The sequence below is a fragment of the Anas platyrhynchos genome, chromosome 2 (genome assembly GCF_047663525.1).
Source record: "Anas platyrhynchos isolate ZD024472 breed Pekin duck chromosome 2, IASCAAS_PekinDuck_T2T, whole genome shotgun sequence".
Classification (NCBI taxonomy): Eukaryota; Metazoa; Chordata; class Aves; order Anseriformes; family Anatidae; genus Anas; species Anas platyrhynchos.
The window spans coordinates 99374743-99394890 of NC_092588.1; the positions used below are offsets into that span (position 1 = coordinate 99374743).

The 20148-nt window shown below is 33.6% G+C and overlaps 1 protein-coding gene across 31 annotated transcripts in view; it reads left to right on the top strand.

Annotated features, from left to right (window-relative positions):
- The window catches only part of LRRFIP2 (LRR binding FLII interacting protein 2), a 57127-nt gene that overhangs the window by 23526 nt on the left and 13453 nt on the right, over positions 1-20148 (top strand). For 7 of the 31 annotated variants that reach the window (XM_038174337.2, XM_038174345.2, XM_038174344.2 and 4 more), the window contains exons 5-17: positions 419-472; positions 2200-2265; positions 4284-4325; positions 5260-5325; positions 6947-7021; positions 7490-7537; positions 7623-7667; positions 9036-9083; positions 9184-9240; positions 12466-12573; positions 15058-15102; positions 15832-15936; positions 16403-16474. In XM_038174337.2, coding sequence (XP_038030265.1) covers positions 419-472; positions 2200-2265; positions 4284-4325; positions 5260-5325; positions 6947-7021; positions 7490-7537; positions 7623-7667; positions 9036-9083; positions 9184-9240; positions 12466-12573; positions 15058-15102; positions 15832-15936; positions 16403-16474 — 831 coding nt within the window. The remainder of the gene's footprint in view (positions 1-418; positions 473-2199; positions 2266-4283; positions 4326-5259; positions 5326-6946; positions 7022-7489; positions 7538-7622; positions 7668-9035; positions 9084-9183; positions 9241-12465; positions 12574-15057; positions 15103-15831; positions 15937-16402; positions 16475-20148) is intronic. The other 24 variants (XM_038174342.2, XM_038174352.2, XM_038174350.2 and 21 more) reach the window with 16 other exon arrangements.

The following is a 20148-nucleotide window of genomic DNA, read 5'->3' on the forward strand; positions in this document are numbered from 1 at the left end:
TAGGGCTAAAATACCTTTGTAAAATGTTAACAAATGTAATGTAAGACTTTTAATATATAGGGGTTTTTTTTATTATTTTGACTTTAACTTCCTTAAAAGTCTTGTACTATTTTTCTTTGTTAATAAAGTACTCAGAAGAAAGTTTGTCTACTGAATATTAATTGATTTTATTAACCTCCCTTATTTTCACCTCCTAACATATGTACTGTGTTGGTACACTTACCAAAACTAGGTGAAATCACAGTTCTTCTGACTTCTCTGATTTGAGTGAGTTCACTTGCCACAGTGTATTATTCAAAATAATACATGGCATTAAAAGTGCTAACAGCATGTTGCTCACCTTTGCTTGCTACTACTTTGGTGATTTCTTTTTTTTTTTCTTTTTCCATGAAATAACTCTGCATTTCTTCTTTCTCAGGAAGATTCAGAGAGGGCCAGGTATTCTCACCGGTCCAGTCGACATTCATATTTGGTTTGTGTCCAAACCGTGTATTTTTCCCTTTCCATTGTGCCCTTTAAAAACTGTTTTATTTGGGTTTTGTGTTAATTTTACCAGGGAGTAGATGATGCTTTGTCTTCTAAGTATTAATAGTTTTAGGGGTCAGTATTTTAAGTTATGTGTAATGTTAAACTTCATTTGGCATTTTATTTCCATCAATTGCAACAAGGCAGTTTACATATTTGTATGCATTTAAATCCTTGCATTTAAAAAGAATCTTAATTTCAATTCATTCTATTCAGTCATTTCAATTCTTTAACTATGTTAATACAATAAATAACTTGAACGTTTTTCTATTTATGATTATATTTTCATGGCTGAAAATAATTGAGTAGGCTTTGGAAACTGCTTAGAAATACACGTGGTTCAACAATGAGTTATTTGGAATAACTTATATTTAATGACAGTTTTTGTCATCTTTTAGTGTTAGTCTAACACAATGTAAAAAAAAAAAAAAAAAAGTAGTAATCTGTATAATTGTATTCGCTTAGGCTTCATGTATTACCAGTTAGTAAGAATTGATTGTCTTGTCTTACATGGTAGAATTCTGAAATTCCTACAGAAATTGTTAATCATCTCTGAGGTTACTACTACACATCAAATCTCATGGTTGGATGTGAAGCTGCTATTAACAATAAAGCACTAGTCTAGTTTAGATAGCGGTGGTCTAATAGGAAAAAATCTTTCCTGTTTTCCCTGTCTCAGAAGTTCTGCAAACAGGCAAATTTTATTTAATAAAGTAAATATTATTACTGATGACTCAGTATTAGTGCCACGCAGAATTAGTGCCACTTACTGAAGATGGGTAATGCTAGTTTGTAGTTTCAGCTTTCATTCCAAATGAGGCTTGTGGCCATCTGCTCACTATTTTGTGAGCAGAAGTGTTTTATTTGTACTTCAAGTATTACTGTTTTTCTATAGTATTAGTGGGAGAAAGAGAAGGAGTATCTTAAGATACAGTTTAAAGAAGAGTTTAGAATGATGTAGGAGTTTATTTCTTTGAGAATATGGGAATTTATAATTTGTTAGTTGCAAAAACTTACCTGAGTGATGCACATTATTCCCAATCGCTGCTAATAAAAATATTCATTGTATTGTATAGGCTTTCCTATTTCCTCTTTAGGTCATTATATGGTGCTAAAGAATGGTTGTATTGAGGTTTCGTAAACGTTTTCCTGTTTTCAATTGATCTGCCTAGAATGAGGTTGGCATTGATTTTCATATAGAGGCCCAGCAGGGGAACAAATTACTAAAAAAAACAGGCTGGTTTTCTATATTTTGGAAGGTGAAATAAACTGTTTATGTTTGATTCAAAAAGAAAAATAATAGCCACTTAGTAATAGGTTTGTGTAATTAAATGTATTCTTTGATAAACTAAATTTTTCATAATATTGTCTGTGTCCTGATGTTAAGTAAGTGCTTCTGCAATTTTTCACAGAGGTATTTTCACCAGATAAATCTTCCAAAATATCTGGTGTAAACCGCTTTGCAAGCAGTGATTGATTTACAGGAAAAATAACATAGCCTATACAATGTGAAGGTGCTTACAAACTTTGAAATGTTACAGATTTACTCAGATCTGCTCTTATCTTGGTTCAGTTAACATTAAAAATATGTGAAGATGGAGAGTAATTAGCAGTTACCATTAGAACTTCTTTTAATGTTTTTATGTATTGATGTATTTTGATTTCGTTCTTAAGAGTCCTTTGGATATAAGTGGGTCTCACAGGAGCAGGACAAGTACCTCCAGAAGGAGAGATCTTGTGGTGTGTAGCCTGGAATGAGCATGCTTTGATGTGTTCATGTTCTAACATTTTCTGTGTCTACTTACCAAAGCAATAGTTTGGTGAAAGCATGCTTTCACAAGGAAAACAGCATTTATCGGACTGCTGCAATGACTGATGTAATCAAGCACTTTCTCTGTGATAGCAGAGAAAAGGGCTTAAAGAAAGCCTCAGCTTGAAATTTTCAGGGAGTTAACATCTTCTGATGTCCCCAAAAGGGAAGTAAAATGAAATGTCAAAGGTTGAACATCAGCCTTGGTAGGTATAAAAGTGTGGCTAAAATTTCTGTCAGGAAGCCTTTTTTTCTAAATTTATATTGCTATACTAATCATATCTTTAAGACTGAAATGTGACCAAAAATTCTACTTTTTCAGAAATCTATATTTGTGTATACTTTGTGGTAGTTTAGGCAATTTATCAATGAATATTCAAATGCAAGTTAAAATATTCGTTAGTAAACTGTTGGGCTGTTAGTGCTTTACAGTTAAATAAAGGTGTAAGTTAAGTGTTGTGATGATAATGATTAGATTAGTATGATCTGTCTCCATTCTCTGATAGCAAGGGTACTCATTTATAGGCAATAATTACAAATTTAAAAAAATAAAGTTGGTTAAAATGGATATAGAATCTTGTGGTCCTGTATGGTGATGCTTCCAGCAACCCAGAAGGTTCCACAGGCTGTAAATTCTATGAATGAATAAGTCATATTAAGTTATGTACTTATGTGAATATTACATATATAATAATACTCTGGTTCGTGCATTACTTACAGTCAGAATAACTGAGTTATACCTGTGAAATTGTGATTGAACTGGAGAAAACAAGCTTACTTTGCAATGTTTATGGATTTTTTTACTTTCATGTTTTTAAAATGTTGTTGAGTGACAATAGACATGGGGACGCTGACTAATTTCTTATTACAAAGCTATTTTCATGAAATACCCTTGAGTTCCACATTCCCAGATCCAGCTAGTAGTGGTGATGCTGAGGATGTAATCCTAACAGGCAGACACACAGAACAGGTGTGCAACATGTGCCTGTTTAATTTGCATTGCTTGTTTATAGGCTGATGACGGATCAGCAAGGACAGGATAACTCAGCATTCACCTGACCACGAAAGGCCTCATCCCATTCCCCTTTTTCTGGCTGACCAAGATGAAAGAAAGTCTGTTAGTGAGAAATATACGCAATGTGGGCTGGCCTCACTCTGTCTGTCCACTAACAGCCCTGGGCCTTCATACACAGCCGTGCACCTAGAAAGGGAGTTGGAAATGGAAGAAGACAGACTAAATGGGCCTGATGATCATGCAGAGGGCGTGGCTAGACAAGGACAGTTGCCAGAAGTGTGTTCTGTGCACAGGCAGACCCTTTTATCCCTGTTTTATCCCACTATCCTCCTCCTTCACACTTGTTCCTTCTGAAAACACCTTTATCCTTCCCTTTCCTCACCCGATCCCCAGGTCATATTTCTGTGCATCCCATAATGCTTTCCATGCCCTGTGGGCTGTAACCTCCCTCAGTCTTTGAAGTGCTCCAGAGAGCCCCCAAATCCTCATGGGTTCCCCACTTGGACTGTGGGGCTGACTGATGGTCTTAGAGGCTTCTTTGCCTGTTTGCATGTGAGACTTTCATCACCCAACAAATGCTGCCTCAGTTTAATGAAATCTACCAAATCAGATTTTGATTAATTATTTAAAATGCCATTACCAAAACCACATGAAGTATTTCAGACAACGTACTGCCGTCCAAAATCATCTCACTTTTCACAAATTGGTACGCTATGGGGAAGAAATTAAAAAGTTTTTGTTAAACAGTATTCCAGCCTCAAAATACCCTTTATGTTGGTTAAATGGCATTCCTGCATGCATATATTTTTCATAGCTAGCAGAGTGTTTTCTTGTAATGCTAAGTCTTAGTCTTTTAAAAAACAAAATCTGACTTTTTTTTTTTTTTTTTGTACTTCAACGTCAGTATTTTAATTTCTTTTTCTTTTATCTCAGTATGACAGTGCTAAGGATAGACCTACAAGATACTCGGTCCCTGTATGTTAAGATTTTGCACGTTTTTGTATGAGTAAAGTCTGCTGTGTGATTTATTTTTGTATTTTTTTTTAAAGGTGTAATGACAAACTACTACTTTTAAAAGTGATTTAAAAAAATATAAAAGATTATTCTAGATTTGAAAATGATCGTATTAGCAATATTGTCTTAACACTTTCCATAGAGTGCATGTGTAAACTTTCCCTGGGAGAAAATCTAAAGTAACACACAGAAAACAGAACAGTTTACAGTAAACACTGTTATTTATTGGTCATTGTTAAACATTAAGTGTAGTTACATGTGACATACAGTGGATAATTTAAACACAAAAACAAAAATGTCTGTTTATGTATGTATTTGTATTCTGTGTTTCCACATAGAAACTTAATACAACTTTTTTCAGTCTAGGGAGAAACTAGTTTGTATACCTTTACTTTAAAACAAAACAAGACAAACTCCTTATCATTAGGAGGTCGTATTACAGTGCATCACATTCTTGTTGGTATTACGCCAAGTAAGATTCGTATGCATCTCTAAACAAAGACAAGCACCAAGTACCACTAAAAGGAGTGTGTAAGCAGTTTAAAAAGCTGAATTTGCTTAAACAGCATTGTCATCTGAATTAGCTGCAAAGAAGCAAACATAGTACAATGCTTAAAATAGTCTGTAATGTAAAACCAATAGATTAAAAATGCTTAACCATTTTTCTGAAAGGCTTAAGCAAAGCCTGTCTTCTTCAAAGATGAAGGATGGTTGTAATTTCACTTACCATCTTTTCATACAGCGATAGAAGTAAGGTGTGTTAATCTGGTTAAGTAGTTAGAATTTTCTTTGGTGTTTTCATTGCAGGTGATAAATACCTTAGAGTCAAACATAAGATTTTATGTTTGAAGATGATGTTATTTAGTGGTATTAATTTTCTAAATTTTATTCTTAGAGTCATGCTTACAGTGAATGTCATAGTACGAAGAAGAAAACTGCTTATTCCCGTAAAGATTTCTTGGTTGGTTTTCTGCTATAATATTACCAACACACTAACTGTGTGGGGTTCCGTACTAATACAGGGCATGGATGACTTTATTAGCTTGCTGGCATGCATATGGCTTTTCAGGAAAAAAAGAAACCTGTAGTATTGACCAGATTCTGACCTGAAGTTGAGCGTTTGAAGCTGCAGTCATATCAGTGGAATTACAGCTAAATATAAATACTGTTCTACGAGGGGCCTGTAGAACGGTCTTTTCAAATTTAGAAGTCGTACCTCTTTGGATTATGGTTTATTCAGTCACAATGAAGATAGGTGTTTTTTGTTTGTTTGTTTACCGAAAGTTGCGCCAGGGGAGTTTTAGGTTAGACGTTAGGAAGAACTTCTTTACCGAAAGGGTTGTTAGACATTGGAACAGGCTGCCCAGGGAAGTGGTGGAGTCACCATCCCTGGAAGTCTTCAAAAGATGTTTAGATGTAGAGCTTAGGGATATGGTTTAGTAGGGACTGTTAGTGTTAGGTCAGAGGTTGGACTCGATGATCTTGAGGTCTCTTCCAACCTAGAAATTCTGTGATTCTGTTTACACTTTGACCACTACTAGCTAGAGGGAGTTTAAATGTAGATGTGAATTAAAGTAGATGGTATTTCCCCTAAACTTTGACATTGTCCCAGAGAGGTTTTGAAAAAGAAAGACATGGAATATTGTGATCTTCTGAAAGCTATTATACAAAATACAGTATATAATATAAATTAATGTAGTGCCAAGAAATGAAATATTTTAGATACTGTTTTTCAGACGGAATTGACACTGATAAAAGTGGTATTGGCTTCAGGTGTCAGGGGAGTTAGAGAAGCAGTGGATGCTTGCGTTGAGACAAGGCTGAAATAATTTTTATATTTCATTTTAGTTACTTGTATTACAGCATTTTTCTGTATGCTTTTAAGGTGCAATTTCAAACAAATATTTTTCCTTTACTCTTAGTTCTTAAATAAATGTATAATATAGATCTTTCTGCCTCCTTGGGATACAAAGCACTACTTTCTTGAAGTGCTTTTAAAGCACCACATTGTACCACATCAAATTTCTCCTTGCATGTACTTATATATACTGACTGTGTGGGGAGTGTCTGAAAACAACAGAAATAAGCCAGAATTTTTAAGCCAGTTTAACAGAAATAAGCCAGGACTGCTAGGCTTAAGAATTTGTGCTTGGTATCAAGAACAGTGTTAGGATTTGGACTAATGCTGAAGAATCATGAAATGTGATTCTTAGGAATTTTTCTTCCCCCCACATTCTTGTTCAGGATGGTATCTAATGGAAAGAAGATCAAGCAAACAATTGTACTAATTATTAGTGAGTTAGCTGTATTTTTTTTTTTTATTATTTCATGCTGTACTTGGCATGTTGTAGACAAAGTTTTAGTGTTTTCTTATTTGTTAGGGAGGTAATAAGACTATTTACTACTTTAGGCAAGACATTAACAATACAGAATATGCTGACATACAGAAAAAATTTACAATGTTTTGTACACGTTCTGGGCTTGGGAATGTTTGGGGAATGTTGAGATGGAATTTTAATTCACAGGATCTTTAGATGTGACCTTTGTTCTGTTCTTTTTATTTTTATTTTTTTCTTCCACAGAGTGGACTTTACCACGATCAAAGAAATTATAGCAGCCTTAGATATAATAAACCTGTTCCTTCGTATCATACTCGGGTCTGTCTTATCTTCCTATATACATTTGTTAATACATAAAATATATGAAGCCTATTAAAAATTTAGCACCACCGTACTACTTCATTCTACATTACAGTAAATGATAAATTAACAGTCTGGTGAGATAGGTAGCATCTCCCAGCAACTGCAACTACTTTCATGGTCAGGTTTAAGTAAGTATCTAAAGGAAATTAATGTGTCTTTTGAAAGCTACTGAATTTCATATAACTTTCTTCAAATCTTTTGATAAAAATTCTAGCCTGTTCTTATTAATGTTTTACATCATGCTTTCAAAGATAATGGATTTTCTTGGAATCTTTTTCTACGCTTTTCTTAAAGCTTTTCTCTATTATAGCTATGAAATTTAATACTTCAATCTTAAGAACTTTTGGTGAATGCAGAGCAATAGATAAAAAACATTTACTGTACAGAGAAAAAGTTTCTTTTTTTCTATTCTTCACATTACAGTCATCTTCGCTGTACAGTGATCCAGTGGCAACAACTAGGAATTACAGGGTTAGTACAACATGATAGAATATTTTTCTTCTCTTCAGATATTTTAATGGCCCTCAGAAATTTAAATTAACACTTTTCTTTATAGGTGTCTTCTTCTGTAAACACTGGTTTGATAAGAAGTATCAGTTTGGTTCGTAAGCGCCATTTGCATGGTTGCCTTAAATTTGTATTGTATGGCCGTGTGGCTTGACAATATTAAATGTGCATTCATTTCATGTTTTTAAATACATGCAGCTTGCGTGTCTCATTTTTTGGAGGCATCAGTTTAAGGTTCTTAACATTGCTAGATTGCCTCTTTATTTTGGTAACTGATGTTTTAATGGTATTTTTTACAGATGTTCATAAAGTTTATGAATAATATAGTGTTGTTCAAGAACACTGGCCTTAGAACAAGTTAATCCAAGCATGCTAAACAACAACTGCATGTGTAATAAAAAATATCTAGCATTTGAATGGGGAAAATCATAGTCATGAAATTACAGAAATTTGTGGTAAATACACTTCACATACTTTCAAATAAGATGCCGTATTCAAATTTCATAACCATACAAAAATGTAATAGGATGAAAACCTAACCTACAGCAGCTAGAAATGCTGTAAGAATGTCTAAGATAACTCTATAAAACCCCTATTGAAAAGTTGATGTGTATGCTTGAAACTTTATGCCTTTTGCTGCTACAGTAATTCAAATCTAACTTATACTGCCATCTAGAGAAATTCTAAAGCTGTGTAAGAAAACGGTCAAGTATTTTTATATAATATTTTTATGTAGTTAGGTCCTACTTTGCACTTAGATTGCAAGTAGAGATCATTTACATTTTGATTTTGTGCATGTTTTTGATAAAACATTAGAGGATCCAGAGGGAGAATGAGACCATTATAATTGCTATTGCGTATAATTCTTTACTGTTGGAGATCCCTTCAAAGGTAGGGAGAAAGCATCATGAGGCTATAAATTTTTATTTAATCTGGTGCCCAGAGCTTCCTTTTTTTTTTTTTACGTTTTCCTTTTTCCTTTACGTAGGATATTTACTATATCCTACGTAAACAGATTTCAGCCTTGCACCTTGAAACTTTTTTTTTTTTCCTCAGGAGAACATGTGTGGGTTAACAAAGTCAAATTGATGACTGTACAATAAAACTTCCATTCCCAGGGTGGTTGGCAACTTCTAAAGGCTTCAGAATAACGAGAAACATATTTCACTTTAAATATTTTTCTTCTGAAAGTATCTTTCTTTAAAAATTGTTTGGCCATTTTTCAGGGAAATTTAGATTTATGTTGGGAAACAGACATCCCTGTTAGTGGGAGGAAACTGCTGGAAATTTTAAAAACTGTTATTCATCCTTTTGAAAAGTTAAAATGTTAACTGGAAAATACGTAGATGGGATAAGGTAATAAGAATGAAGTTTCATTGCTCAATATATTACAGTGCATAAGTGTGTGACAATTATTTCTCAGACAGACTATAAATGGTACTTCATTCCCTCTGTTTCTCAGGCGTCTTTGTGTGGTGATGGATTGCATAGCTCATATAGTTCTCGCACTGTAAGTGTTACAGGCTTTTAGTTCCTTCCTTTCAAAATCTGTTTTCTGGAGACAAAAATCAATGAAAATTATGAACATTTCCATCATAACTTCTCTTTAGCCATCTGAATACAGTTGGTATTCTTCAAGAGCAAGCTCAATTCGAAGTAGTCCAGTGGTGAGCATTACTTTTGCATGTTTTGCTGAATGCCTTGATACTAACACACAATGATTGAGTATTTACACTGTGGATCATTTTTATTGATGAACACGTAGACTTGATATTCACTTTGCATCAAAAAATGTCACGTGTCAGATGTATTTTTAGCAAGATACGAACATTTAGCAGTAAGATAGTAAAGTATAGAAGCAATAAAAAAGTTCCCATTCTTATCATCTCTCGCAAATGTAAGAAGTACCTGCTTGATTTTTCTGATGATTGGTACTCAAAAATGAGAAAAAACTGTTCTGGATCTGTATTGTGTTAATACTGTCATTCCAAAGATGCTTTTTTTTCATGCTGCAAACTGATTGTAAATAGTTGCACCATGTTTCTGCACCAAAACAACTGTATTGGTTTTGTTAGTGCAGCAGCTCATTTGTTGTTCTACATTTATGTTTATTTTATGTTTAAGAAGAGATTTAAGAAGAGATTGGACTGTGCACTTAGTCACATGGTCTGAACTTTTGGGTAGACCTGTGCGGTGTCAAGAGTTGGACTTGATGATCCTTAAGGGTCCCTACCAACTCAGGATATTCTATGATTCTATGATTTCTGAAAAAAGTGTTCAGTTATGAGTTAAGCTGAAATGTTCAGTCCTGTTTTCATTTTTCACATATTCTCAACAATGTTACAGAGAGAGAATAAAACCAGATCTGTCAGAAACTGTTTTTTCAGCTACAACAGACCTCCAAGTGAATTTTTAAAGGCATGGGGAAAAAGGGAATTTTGCCGTTTCCTTATGGAGCTCCAAAATGTAGGAGGTGTTACCATCCAATTCTGAAGTCTCTTGAACTGTGAACATAGTATTTGTCCCAATTAAGTTTCTGATAAGTTTCTTAAGACAAGTACTCCTTAGTCCCTATTGAGATAAATTTATTAAAATACATATTTTATACATATGTAGGAATTTATATTATCAGATCTCAATATGTTTGTGATATTGTTAGTGCCAGCATACACTAGTGAAGGTTTAATAGGGTCCAAAATATCTATTTAACAGTTGAATGAAATAACTCTGAAAGGACTATATTAAGCAGACCAAGTAAAAATGTTATTCATAATGTAAGCATCGTTTTCTGTACTTCTGTTAATATTTTGGTTTCATTTGTGTGTTGCATTGGAAATCAACACACTACTCATTGTAAATCAAAAAGGAAAATGGGACATAACTTGAAATCAGAGTAGAAAACAATGTTGGAAAATTACGAATCCATGGTGCCTCTGCATCTTAAAACCAGCATTAGTTTTGATAGACTGGTCAAGAAAGAGAGAGGTGTGCCTGCTTCTGAGGCCAGTTTACTAGCTGACATTACTGGCATTACATTCTGAGAGGGGATACATCAATAAAGAAACCTTCACCCCGTGGGGTGGTAATTTCTGTAGTTCCTTCTAAGGCTTTTGAAGGTATGTTTTAGGCAGTCAACGGTAATGAATTAAATCTGTAATGAAAACAAAACTCTTAGGGTAATATTTGAGGAGGATCTGAGCAAATTGCAAATTTCCTTTTGCATTGGCTGCCATTAAGATTTGAACATTGCCCACTGAATTTTATCACAAATCTAAGTGTGTTTTGTTCCATTATATTCTTCCATTACAGATTGTATGATAGAAAATAAATGTATTAGCCCGTTGATTAGGGTTTTAGTCTTTTTTTAAATTTTTTTTGCATTATTATTATTTTTTAACGTAAGCCATATTTGATGCTTCAGCCTTCTAGCATAACTGTTCCCCTTAAAACAAACAACAACAAAAACTGAAACCTCAGAAAACTTCATTTCTGTTCAGAAAAATTGTGCGGAAATACCTGTTTTTTTAAGCTTGTGTAAGTCATTCATTTTATCCTGTTTTATTTTTTTTTGAATGCTTTAATTATAACTTCACTTTTTTCCCATACTGAACAGATTTTTCATTCATGTTATACAAGTTCCTTATGCAAAATAGGCAAGCACTTGTTTTAGTAAAACATTAATTATTTTATATAATATAAATTATGGATTTAATATTGCTATAATTATTAAAATGCATAAATATATTTTAATCCTTATGGTGTACAGATGAAGGAATAGAGAAAACTGAATCCTCTGATCATGGCATGCAAGTGTGGATAGCGATTTGGGTTGCATACTGTCCTTCGAATTTTCTTCTAGTTCCTTAATTATTTTAAGGTAGCTGTTTGCTGAATTTACTGTAGGCATAATTTGAGATGTAGGTGTCGATCAACCAACTATTTCATATGTAACCGGTCCCATTTGCTTAAAAGACATCTCACTTTCTTTTAATCAGAATGAGATGAGGCTACATCAATTACATATATGAAGTACAAAGTTCCAAATTATTTTTTAAATGGTGAAAATGAGATGAAGACTATTTTCAAAATGTTCATTAAAAGATTTTCTTTCATGTGTATACTTTAATGTCCACAGTAATGTGCTTAACACGCGTAACATACTTTTAGTATGATATTTTGCTTTAATTCCTATGGCAATTGTAATGATTGTAGTATGTTTAGGTATATCTTGCCTTTTTTACAACAAGTGTTGTGTAGCATTAGAATTTTTTCCTCTCTTTTTTTAGGTGCCTGACATATAGCTTTGGGGAAGAAGTTTATCTCCCTTTGTAAAGCCTCTTAAAGTTATGAATGAGAGAAATCCCAGATTAGATTGATAGTAGTGTGGTGACAGGGATTTAAAGAAAAATCATTTGTTTGTGTTTTTCTATTTCTTGATTTCTTATGATATCACCTGCTTTTATCATGTACAAACTTTATTTTTTAAATAAATGTAGTTTATGTAGGTTGTTTGGCATTATTAATCCAAAACCTTTTTTATATCTGATTGTATTTTTTATGACTCCAAACAAGGAAAATGAATTGGTAATAAATGCTCATTAGCTTTACTTCTACATACTATTCATGTTTACTATTTGATAATTTCAGGTGTTTAAAAATTATGTATATACTGACCAAAGTATTCATAATGTGTGGCATGTGCTTTATTCGTATGGAAACATTCTAGATAAAATAAAATTTAGAAGAAATGGATAATTAACAGTTGTTAGAAATGCAGGAATAAATTGCAGTAATTACATTGATTTACTATCTTTTTAAATATGTTTTTGTTCATTCTGTATTCTGTGATGCCATCTTCAGTTCTCTCTCAACCTTCTCCTTATCTTTTGAAGTCCTCTGATATTTCTGATCAAAGTGAAACTGCTGCTGATTATTTTAGTCGTTCCAACCGCAGGGGAAGCATTGTTTCTGATGCAGATGATGTCCAAGTTTTGAATAGTGTGAGTGCAATGCTTGTTGTTATACTGTGGTGAACACAACAAACTTACTAACCACGGATTTTCTTTTCGTACTCCAAATGAGTAAATGCTGTAAAAGAATTTGGAGATATTTAATGGCACATAGGTTTGTTGAATGATTGGGGCTTGTTTCAAACTAGTGGCTGTCTTTTGTATAAAAATGTCTGGAGTCTGAATTTTTAAAAAGTATTTTGTCTTTGCATGCTGCTTTATCTTAAGGAGATTTTGCCTGTTGCTAGAAGCATGTGACAAGTGCTAACACTTCACGTTTTTAATGTGTGATAATCTTAAGCATCTCTTCAATGTGAATTATTTTTTTTTCTTCTGGAAATTCACTATAAAAAATAAATATAAAAAATAAAGTTCTAAAAGAAATAAATAAAAAAAAATAAATATAAAAAATAAAATTAACAATGTCTAGACTTGTATGATGTTTTGGAATAGTTTTATTCGGTTTAGTGACAAAAATAGATACTTAGAGGTGTGCTGTAGTTACTGTGTTTTAGTATTCAATCATCCATGATGAAACTTTGTCAAGATTCCTTAATGTAGCACTCAATGCTCCAATAAAAAAAACAACGGGGGGGGGGGGGGGGAGGGAGAGGAGAGGGATTTTTCATCACAGGAAAATTGTGATGGCAATTTTCCCGTGCATTTGTTTAATCTGAGCATCATTAATGACAAACCTAGCTGCTTTTTCTTTATTGTAACTACTAGTTTTAAAAATTTTTGTTACTTGTAGTCGGATTTTTTGTGCTTAACAGTGGAAAAAATAGGGGAATTTCTGTTCTTCATCATGTCTTCGAAATAGTGGTCAGGGCCAGCATATGCTGTAAGAGGAAAGACTGGGAGAACTGGACTTGTTTAGCTGGGCAGAGGGGAGGCTACGTAGTGATGTACAGCAGCTCCCAATGCTTCTGAGCTGTGCCAAGCGGCACTGCACAAGGTTGCTGTTCCTAGGGAGGTTCACGCTAAACTGGAAGAATCTCTACAAGGATGTAACTGCTGCTATCACGGGTGACACCAAGGCTGGAGACTCCATCCTCCTAGGCTCCTAGCTAGTGGACGCTAGCTAGGTAACAGAATGGCTCACCTGGATTTATGTCCACAGCCATTCTGCTTTGAATGGGAGGCTGGACCAGCTAACTGCTACTGTACCCTTAAAATCACTATTTCTTAATTCCACTTTTAGATGATTTAATATTCTTATAGTGCTGGATAACTTGCAGTAATGTGCAAAATGTATCTCTATATATGCTCCAAGTATGACAGACCAGCCATTTTTCCAATTTAAATTAGAGCTTTTATTTTCTTCCTAATAAAACTGCTTTTCTCAAGCTAATACTCTGCTGAGAGAAAATATGCAGGCAGACACTGGCAATTACGCTGTCTTCTCAGTTGTTTTTTACCATTGTTATAACATAAATGTAATTTAGAATTTGCATATTCAATGTCATTTACATACTCTTAATGTAAATGTAGAATATGATAATGTTCTAAGTTTTTCCAAATGGATACTTGAGATCTGTTGGATTTTTTGTGTCATTTTTACCGACACAGAGGTGACAAGTGTTTGCAAATAAAAATTGCAGGTGTCGTTGGAGATGATGAATTTGCTATGGAAATGCATTGTTGACCTGTAGAAACCATAACAGAAAGAAATAGATCTCACAGAGTACTATTTGTTTCTGCTGTGATTATAGCAGACTTCCACATGTGTTGCCATGGGTCTGGGACTAAAGTATGTTTTTGGAGAAACAAGATTTGAGAAAGATCATGCTTTTAGGAAATATATCAACATGTTGTGGTCTTCATTTAGTTTTACCTAGTTTGATTCATAGAAATGTTGAAAATATGCAATGCAAATTTGGATTGTCAAAGGTTCCTAAATGTAAATTGAGGTTTAATTTATTCTTCTGCTCAGGCTTCAGTTCAAGAAATATGAATTGAAATTATTTAGTAATTCAGAGCTTTCACCTGAATTGTTGTTGCCCTGATGTAATTTGTCGTTTTACCAACGAGTGTGAAGTAAGAAATGTGTTTTCTAATAACTAGGTTATTCACGCTGGTATCACTGATTGTCTGAAGTGCACTTGCATGAAACTTCATGTTTGTTATGCCACCAAGTGTTTTAGTCACTACTATGTTCAAATTTAAAGTAGTGATACTTGTTCTGATGTTCAGTACTTTAACCTTAATAATGACTTTCTGGAAGATGTTGTAAAAAAAGTTTCTGGCTTTTTCTTTACAAGCACTCATTTATTTTGCAATAAAGGTAAAAACTGTTTTGAGGCTGTATATTTTTCACCATATTTTGATGTATGTTAACTTCTGGAATTTTTTTCTTTATTGTTTCACTTCATGTTCTTAAATATTTCACAATATCTCTGAACAGAAGAAGATAGTGCTTCTGTAGTCTGTCATTGTGAAAGGTGCATTGTAATCTTTTTCCCTTTTCTATTTCAGCTGGAAGAAAAAAGTGAAAAATCACATTCAGAAATTTTTTCAAGGGTAAGAAGTTTGAAATTAAAATTTTAAAAATAAAATCTAAAATACTCTTATTCTTTTGCTTACTTCTAGCAAGTATTGGTTTCTTGCAGAATTCCTTTTCTGGGAGAAATATTCAGAGGGAAAGGTAGTATTTTAAGATACTAGGGCTATGAAACATTCTGAGTCCTGTTGGCAGTAATAATTTTAGCAGTGTTTTCCCAGCACTGACAGCCTCCTTGTGAACACTTAAAAACAGAAAACTGGAAATTAAGTTCAAATATTTAAATAACTCATAAGTCCTCTAGTTGTTTTTTTTTTTTTTTTTTTTTTTTCTGTGCTGCTACATTCTGGGAAGTGGTTGAGTCACCATCCCTGGAGGTCTTGAAAAGACATTTAGATGTCTTAGTGATATGGTTTAGTGGATGACTTTGTTAGTGTTAGATCAGAGGTTGGACTCGATGATCTTGGAGGTCTCTTCCAACCTAAATGATTCTGTGATAATCTCTGTGTTCCTATTCTGTGTAAGTTGCTCATATACCAGGTGATGGCAAACAGAAACCTTTGTTTCACCAGGAAGTAGCATAAGTTTTAGAAAATATTCAGAGGAAAATACTGTCTCTAATGTAATATTAAGAAACAGATGAAATGAGAAAATTTATTAATGATTGTAAAGGAATTTAAAAAAGAGTAATGTCAAGTATATCAGAAATCCCAGTGTTGTACCTGATACGTTGTTTTCCCTTCTTTAAGCCATCATCTCGCAATTCAATTCCTCTGAGTGGCAACTCTTCTAGGAGAGGAAGTGGAGATACAAGCAGTTTGCTGGATCCTGATGCCTCCCTCAGTGAATTACGGGTAAACAGCATTTTCAGAGAATTTGAAGCTAGTTAAAGATTGTATTTGGGGTTATGAGGAATTCACTTTGTTACAAAAGTGTTTCTTAATAGTAAGAAAAAGTTACGAGAATGTAACTTTCGCAACAAAACATTTTTATTTATTGCATTATTTATTTTATTTTATTGCATTTGTTATGTTCTAATTATTTATGATGCTGACAGTTTAGGTTATTTTAAATACAGGAATTTATGTCGATTTGAAATTACTGTGTCCTATTTGAGATCTGTTTTAATTCTTGTGGCTTGGATTCGATGACATAAACAAAATCTTAATTTCCATCTAGATTTTGTGAATTAAATAGTTTCTGTAAATTATGGCAGGCTTTGGCATTTGACAGAATTTCATATAAACCCTTTAATGCTCTTTCAGCTGTAAATTATTTCCCCATACTTCTTATGCAATGGTTCATTCCTATGTCCTGCAGGATATCTATGATCTTAAGGACCAGATACACGATGTAGAAGGGAGATACATGCAGGGACTTAAAGAACTAAAGGTATCAGGGCTTTTCCCCAGCATGCATTCTGTATGGGTGTTTGGGGGTAATGGGATATCCAGTGAGATATCACTGGTTCCACTAACTATATATGGCTTTACTAACAAGATATTTTAATTTCCTTAAAGCATGTACCTAACATTTAATGCATAGAGAGCATCAGATTAAGTTTGACATATAGGTAAAGATACTAAGTATACTATCTCAATATATGTTCAAAATTATTATTTGATTTATGTTAAAAATAGTATTGACTTCTATATTTTAGCAGGTATTTTGTGGCAAGGTTATGAGAGGTTTAATCTATTTTTTCAAGTGTTTTGTTAGTAAATAAGTATCTATTCCAAGTAATTGGTATATATTGAATGTGGAAGATAGAAAAAAGATGTAGTTATGACAAAGAACTTAAGAATTAGTTTTCCAGTATTCAGTAAGTAATACATTTTATAAAGCAAAACCGAGGTAATACTCTTGAAAGATGTGCAGGCATATTGCTTGGAGAAGAAGGTTATTTTTCATCAGATCATTTGTAGTGTGCCATTAAGAAATTATATTTATATATAGAAAAATAAAGTTTTTGATGCTTGTGGTTTGCAATTTCAGTTATCCTTCTCCAAATAGGTTGGTATTTTCAGTATTAGGTTAATTAAATTTGTCTCTATTTTGGCTTGTTTAAGCAAGTATGTTTTTCTTATGTAAATTTGCAGTTTATTTACAGTTTACAGTTAATCTAAAGTATGATTGGTTTCCTCCCTTCTGCCCTGAAGGGAAACTGAATACAGCAAATTGCGTGGCTTATAATACCATTTTTCAATATATTTATTCTATTCTCTTTCCTGTTATCTAATTGTGAATGGTTCTATATAAAAGTAAAGAACTCTTGACATACTTGTTTTATATCCATACAGAGAAAGAATTCAATGAGTGCTGCTTGCTACTAGAGCAATTTAACTGCTCTTTGAATTTCCATATTAAGCATGTTAGATGGTATAGTGAAGAGAAAATAGGTAATTTGACCTGTTCAGCATAGCAAAAATTATTTGAATTTTAGAGGATAAGTAACCCTCTTTCAAACTGATAGAGAGGCTCAGACATTCTAATCCTGTTTTAAACATATTGCTATATGACTATTAAAAAGGACTTCAAAGAGCAAAGTTGTTAAAAAGCTCCTTTTTTTTTTTTTTTAATTTCTTGGTGCTCTAAATGTTTTCCTTAACACATTTGAAGAATGGCAAGATTGTTTGACATAGCCATGATTGTACTAACTTTGAATAAAATGTGAGATTGCATAATATTTTCAGAATGGATCTTGCTCTAACACGCATGTTTGCCAGTGTCTTAAGACTGCAGTTCTGAATCATAACACTAGGTGCTGTTACATACTTACTGTATGTAATCCATCAGAGTTGCCAGAGAGCACAGGAGTACAGTAGACAATGAGATCTTGACCTATGTTTAGCTTACTAAATCAAATTTAATTTTATGCTATTGTTTCACATTATTATTAATAATAATGAATAATATGTTCTTAAGCTATATTGCTATCCAGAGACATTCTTTCAGGAACCCTTCTTTCTAATTAAGAAGATAATGCCTTTTCCATAACCTCTGCTTTAGCTGTTTTGTCTTTTGTGTGTTTGAAGGTCTAGTAGGATGCCTGCTTCTACCTCTTTTAAGTGTTCTGTTGTTGTTGTTGTTGTTGTTGTTGTTTTTCCAGAAGTTGAGTAACAGCGAGCTGTAGTAACATTACCAGCATATCGCTGTGGTTGCCCAACCTCTGCAGTACTAACAGTGTGTTTTCTACCTGGCTCCAAATCTGCTGGATTATCAGCACAGTAAACTAGTCTGTGTAGTTCTGATTTAGTCAGTTCTTCAAATTTTTTGATGTCTGTTTTCTTACTCTCTCCATATTCCCTTGTCAGCTAGAAATTAATACTCTTTCTTTCCGCAAGATTTTTCTCTTTATGCGTTTTATGGAGCTGTCTTGATGTCTGTTAGGTTTAATCGTCTTGTTCTAGCTAAACAGGCTTATTTGCATAGCCTTTTGTCATTGCTGGTAGAATTATTGATGGTATCTTCATAGATACAGGTTTCATGTGGAATCTTATTATCCATTTTCATTCTAGTCCATTCCCACTGCTTCATCCTTAGGCATCCCACTACCTCATGCATGCGTTTCAAAAATTGTTCTAAATTTGTATCATTTTTTTGCAAGACTGGCAGATTACTGAAGCTGTATGTAGCTCTTATACTATAGGGAACGTGTACAAGTCATCCCTCAAAAAAAGGCATGGTTCCAAATAAATAGTAGCAATGTACCATTTTTTTAAATTGATAAGAGACTTAAGAATAGCGTGTTTTGTTTTGTTTTTTTTTTTTCTTGGAAGCAATCGTCACTCATCTGTCTCAAAATTAACTTAATGTCTTCCATAACTGCATATTTTTCCCCATTAATGTAATTATTTACATTTTAATCTGATCTTTTAAGCTTCGAGCAAGTCTTTTTTTCTTTTTCTTTTCTTTTTTTTTAGGCTGTTAGACACCTGTCACTGTCAGTTTGCTTCTTTCTTACAGTGCTTGTAGAGGACTTGAGTCCTGCAGCACATGGCATACAGTAAGGGAGAAAGGGGTTTTTATTAAGATGCTGTTTCAGATGCCTGACAGGTGGAGGTAGGGAAGACAGAGTGCATGCTCATTTCAGAGGCACACAATGATAGGGCAAGGTGTAACAGAAAAAAAGTTGCATTGTAAGGAGAGAAATTCCAGTTGGTCTTCAAGAAAAAGAGTTTCCACAGGGAAGGCAGTCTACATCCCTGGAGACATACAGAATGAACTGGAGAAAGCACTGAGCAGCCTGACTTCAGTAGGCCCTGCTTCAATTAGGAGGTTAGGCCAGATGGCACCCAGAGATCTCTTCCAACCTAAATCATTATATGACTCTACTCATGACCCTCATAGAAGCAATCAATAACAGGCACTGTTTCCTAGCTCTTCTCTTGTTGTTTTTAATTCCTGTATATTCCCATAGAAGGACACTATCATTCATTTAAATGTTATTTTCCTTTTTCCTCTATATTAAATTATTGTTTGGAAGTCATTGGAAGGTTGCAGTCTCTGATGTTTTGTTTCCCCAGTTATTACAGGATTTATCATGATTGCATTATCAAAAAATGTTTTCTGTGATTTTAATCTAAAACTTGAATTACCTGAATCTACTTTCAGATGATCTTTAGTTTTTCATTATTTTCTTCCATTTTATCCTGAATCTTCTTTGCCACTTGGAGTTTAATATTTCCCAGATAATAATGGTACCTTTCTCATCTTTTTACTTCTTATGTTGTGTTTTCTCTTCTGATCTGTACAACTCCTGAATTATTTTTTTCTGGGGTTTCTGAAATACTGTATTTCTCCAGCACAAAATTCCTGAATTCAATGAATTAAACAGAGGTATAAGTGTATGTAATTGATAGAATTATAAAATGGAAAATATGCACCTTACAGACAGCTTTCTCAAAATGAAGATTCGTTATGACATGGAATAGAGTTCAGTGGTTAAACTTCATTTTTAGTTTTTAGGAATCAGATCATTACCAGCCTCTCCCCTAAAATCTTAGTCCTTACTTCTACTGTTATATTTTCTGGAAAACTCCGGCTTGGTGCCCTTCTGCTGTTGT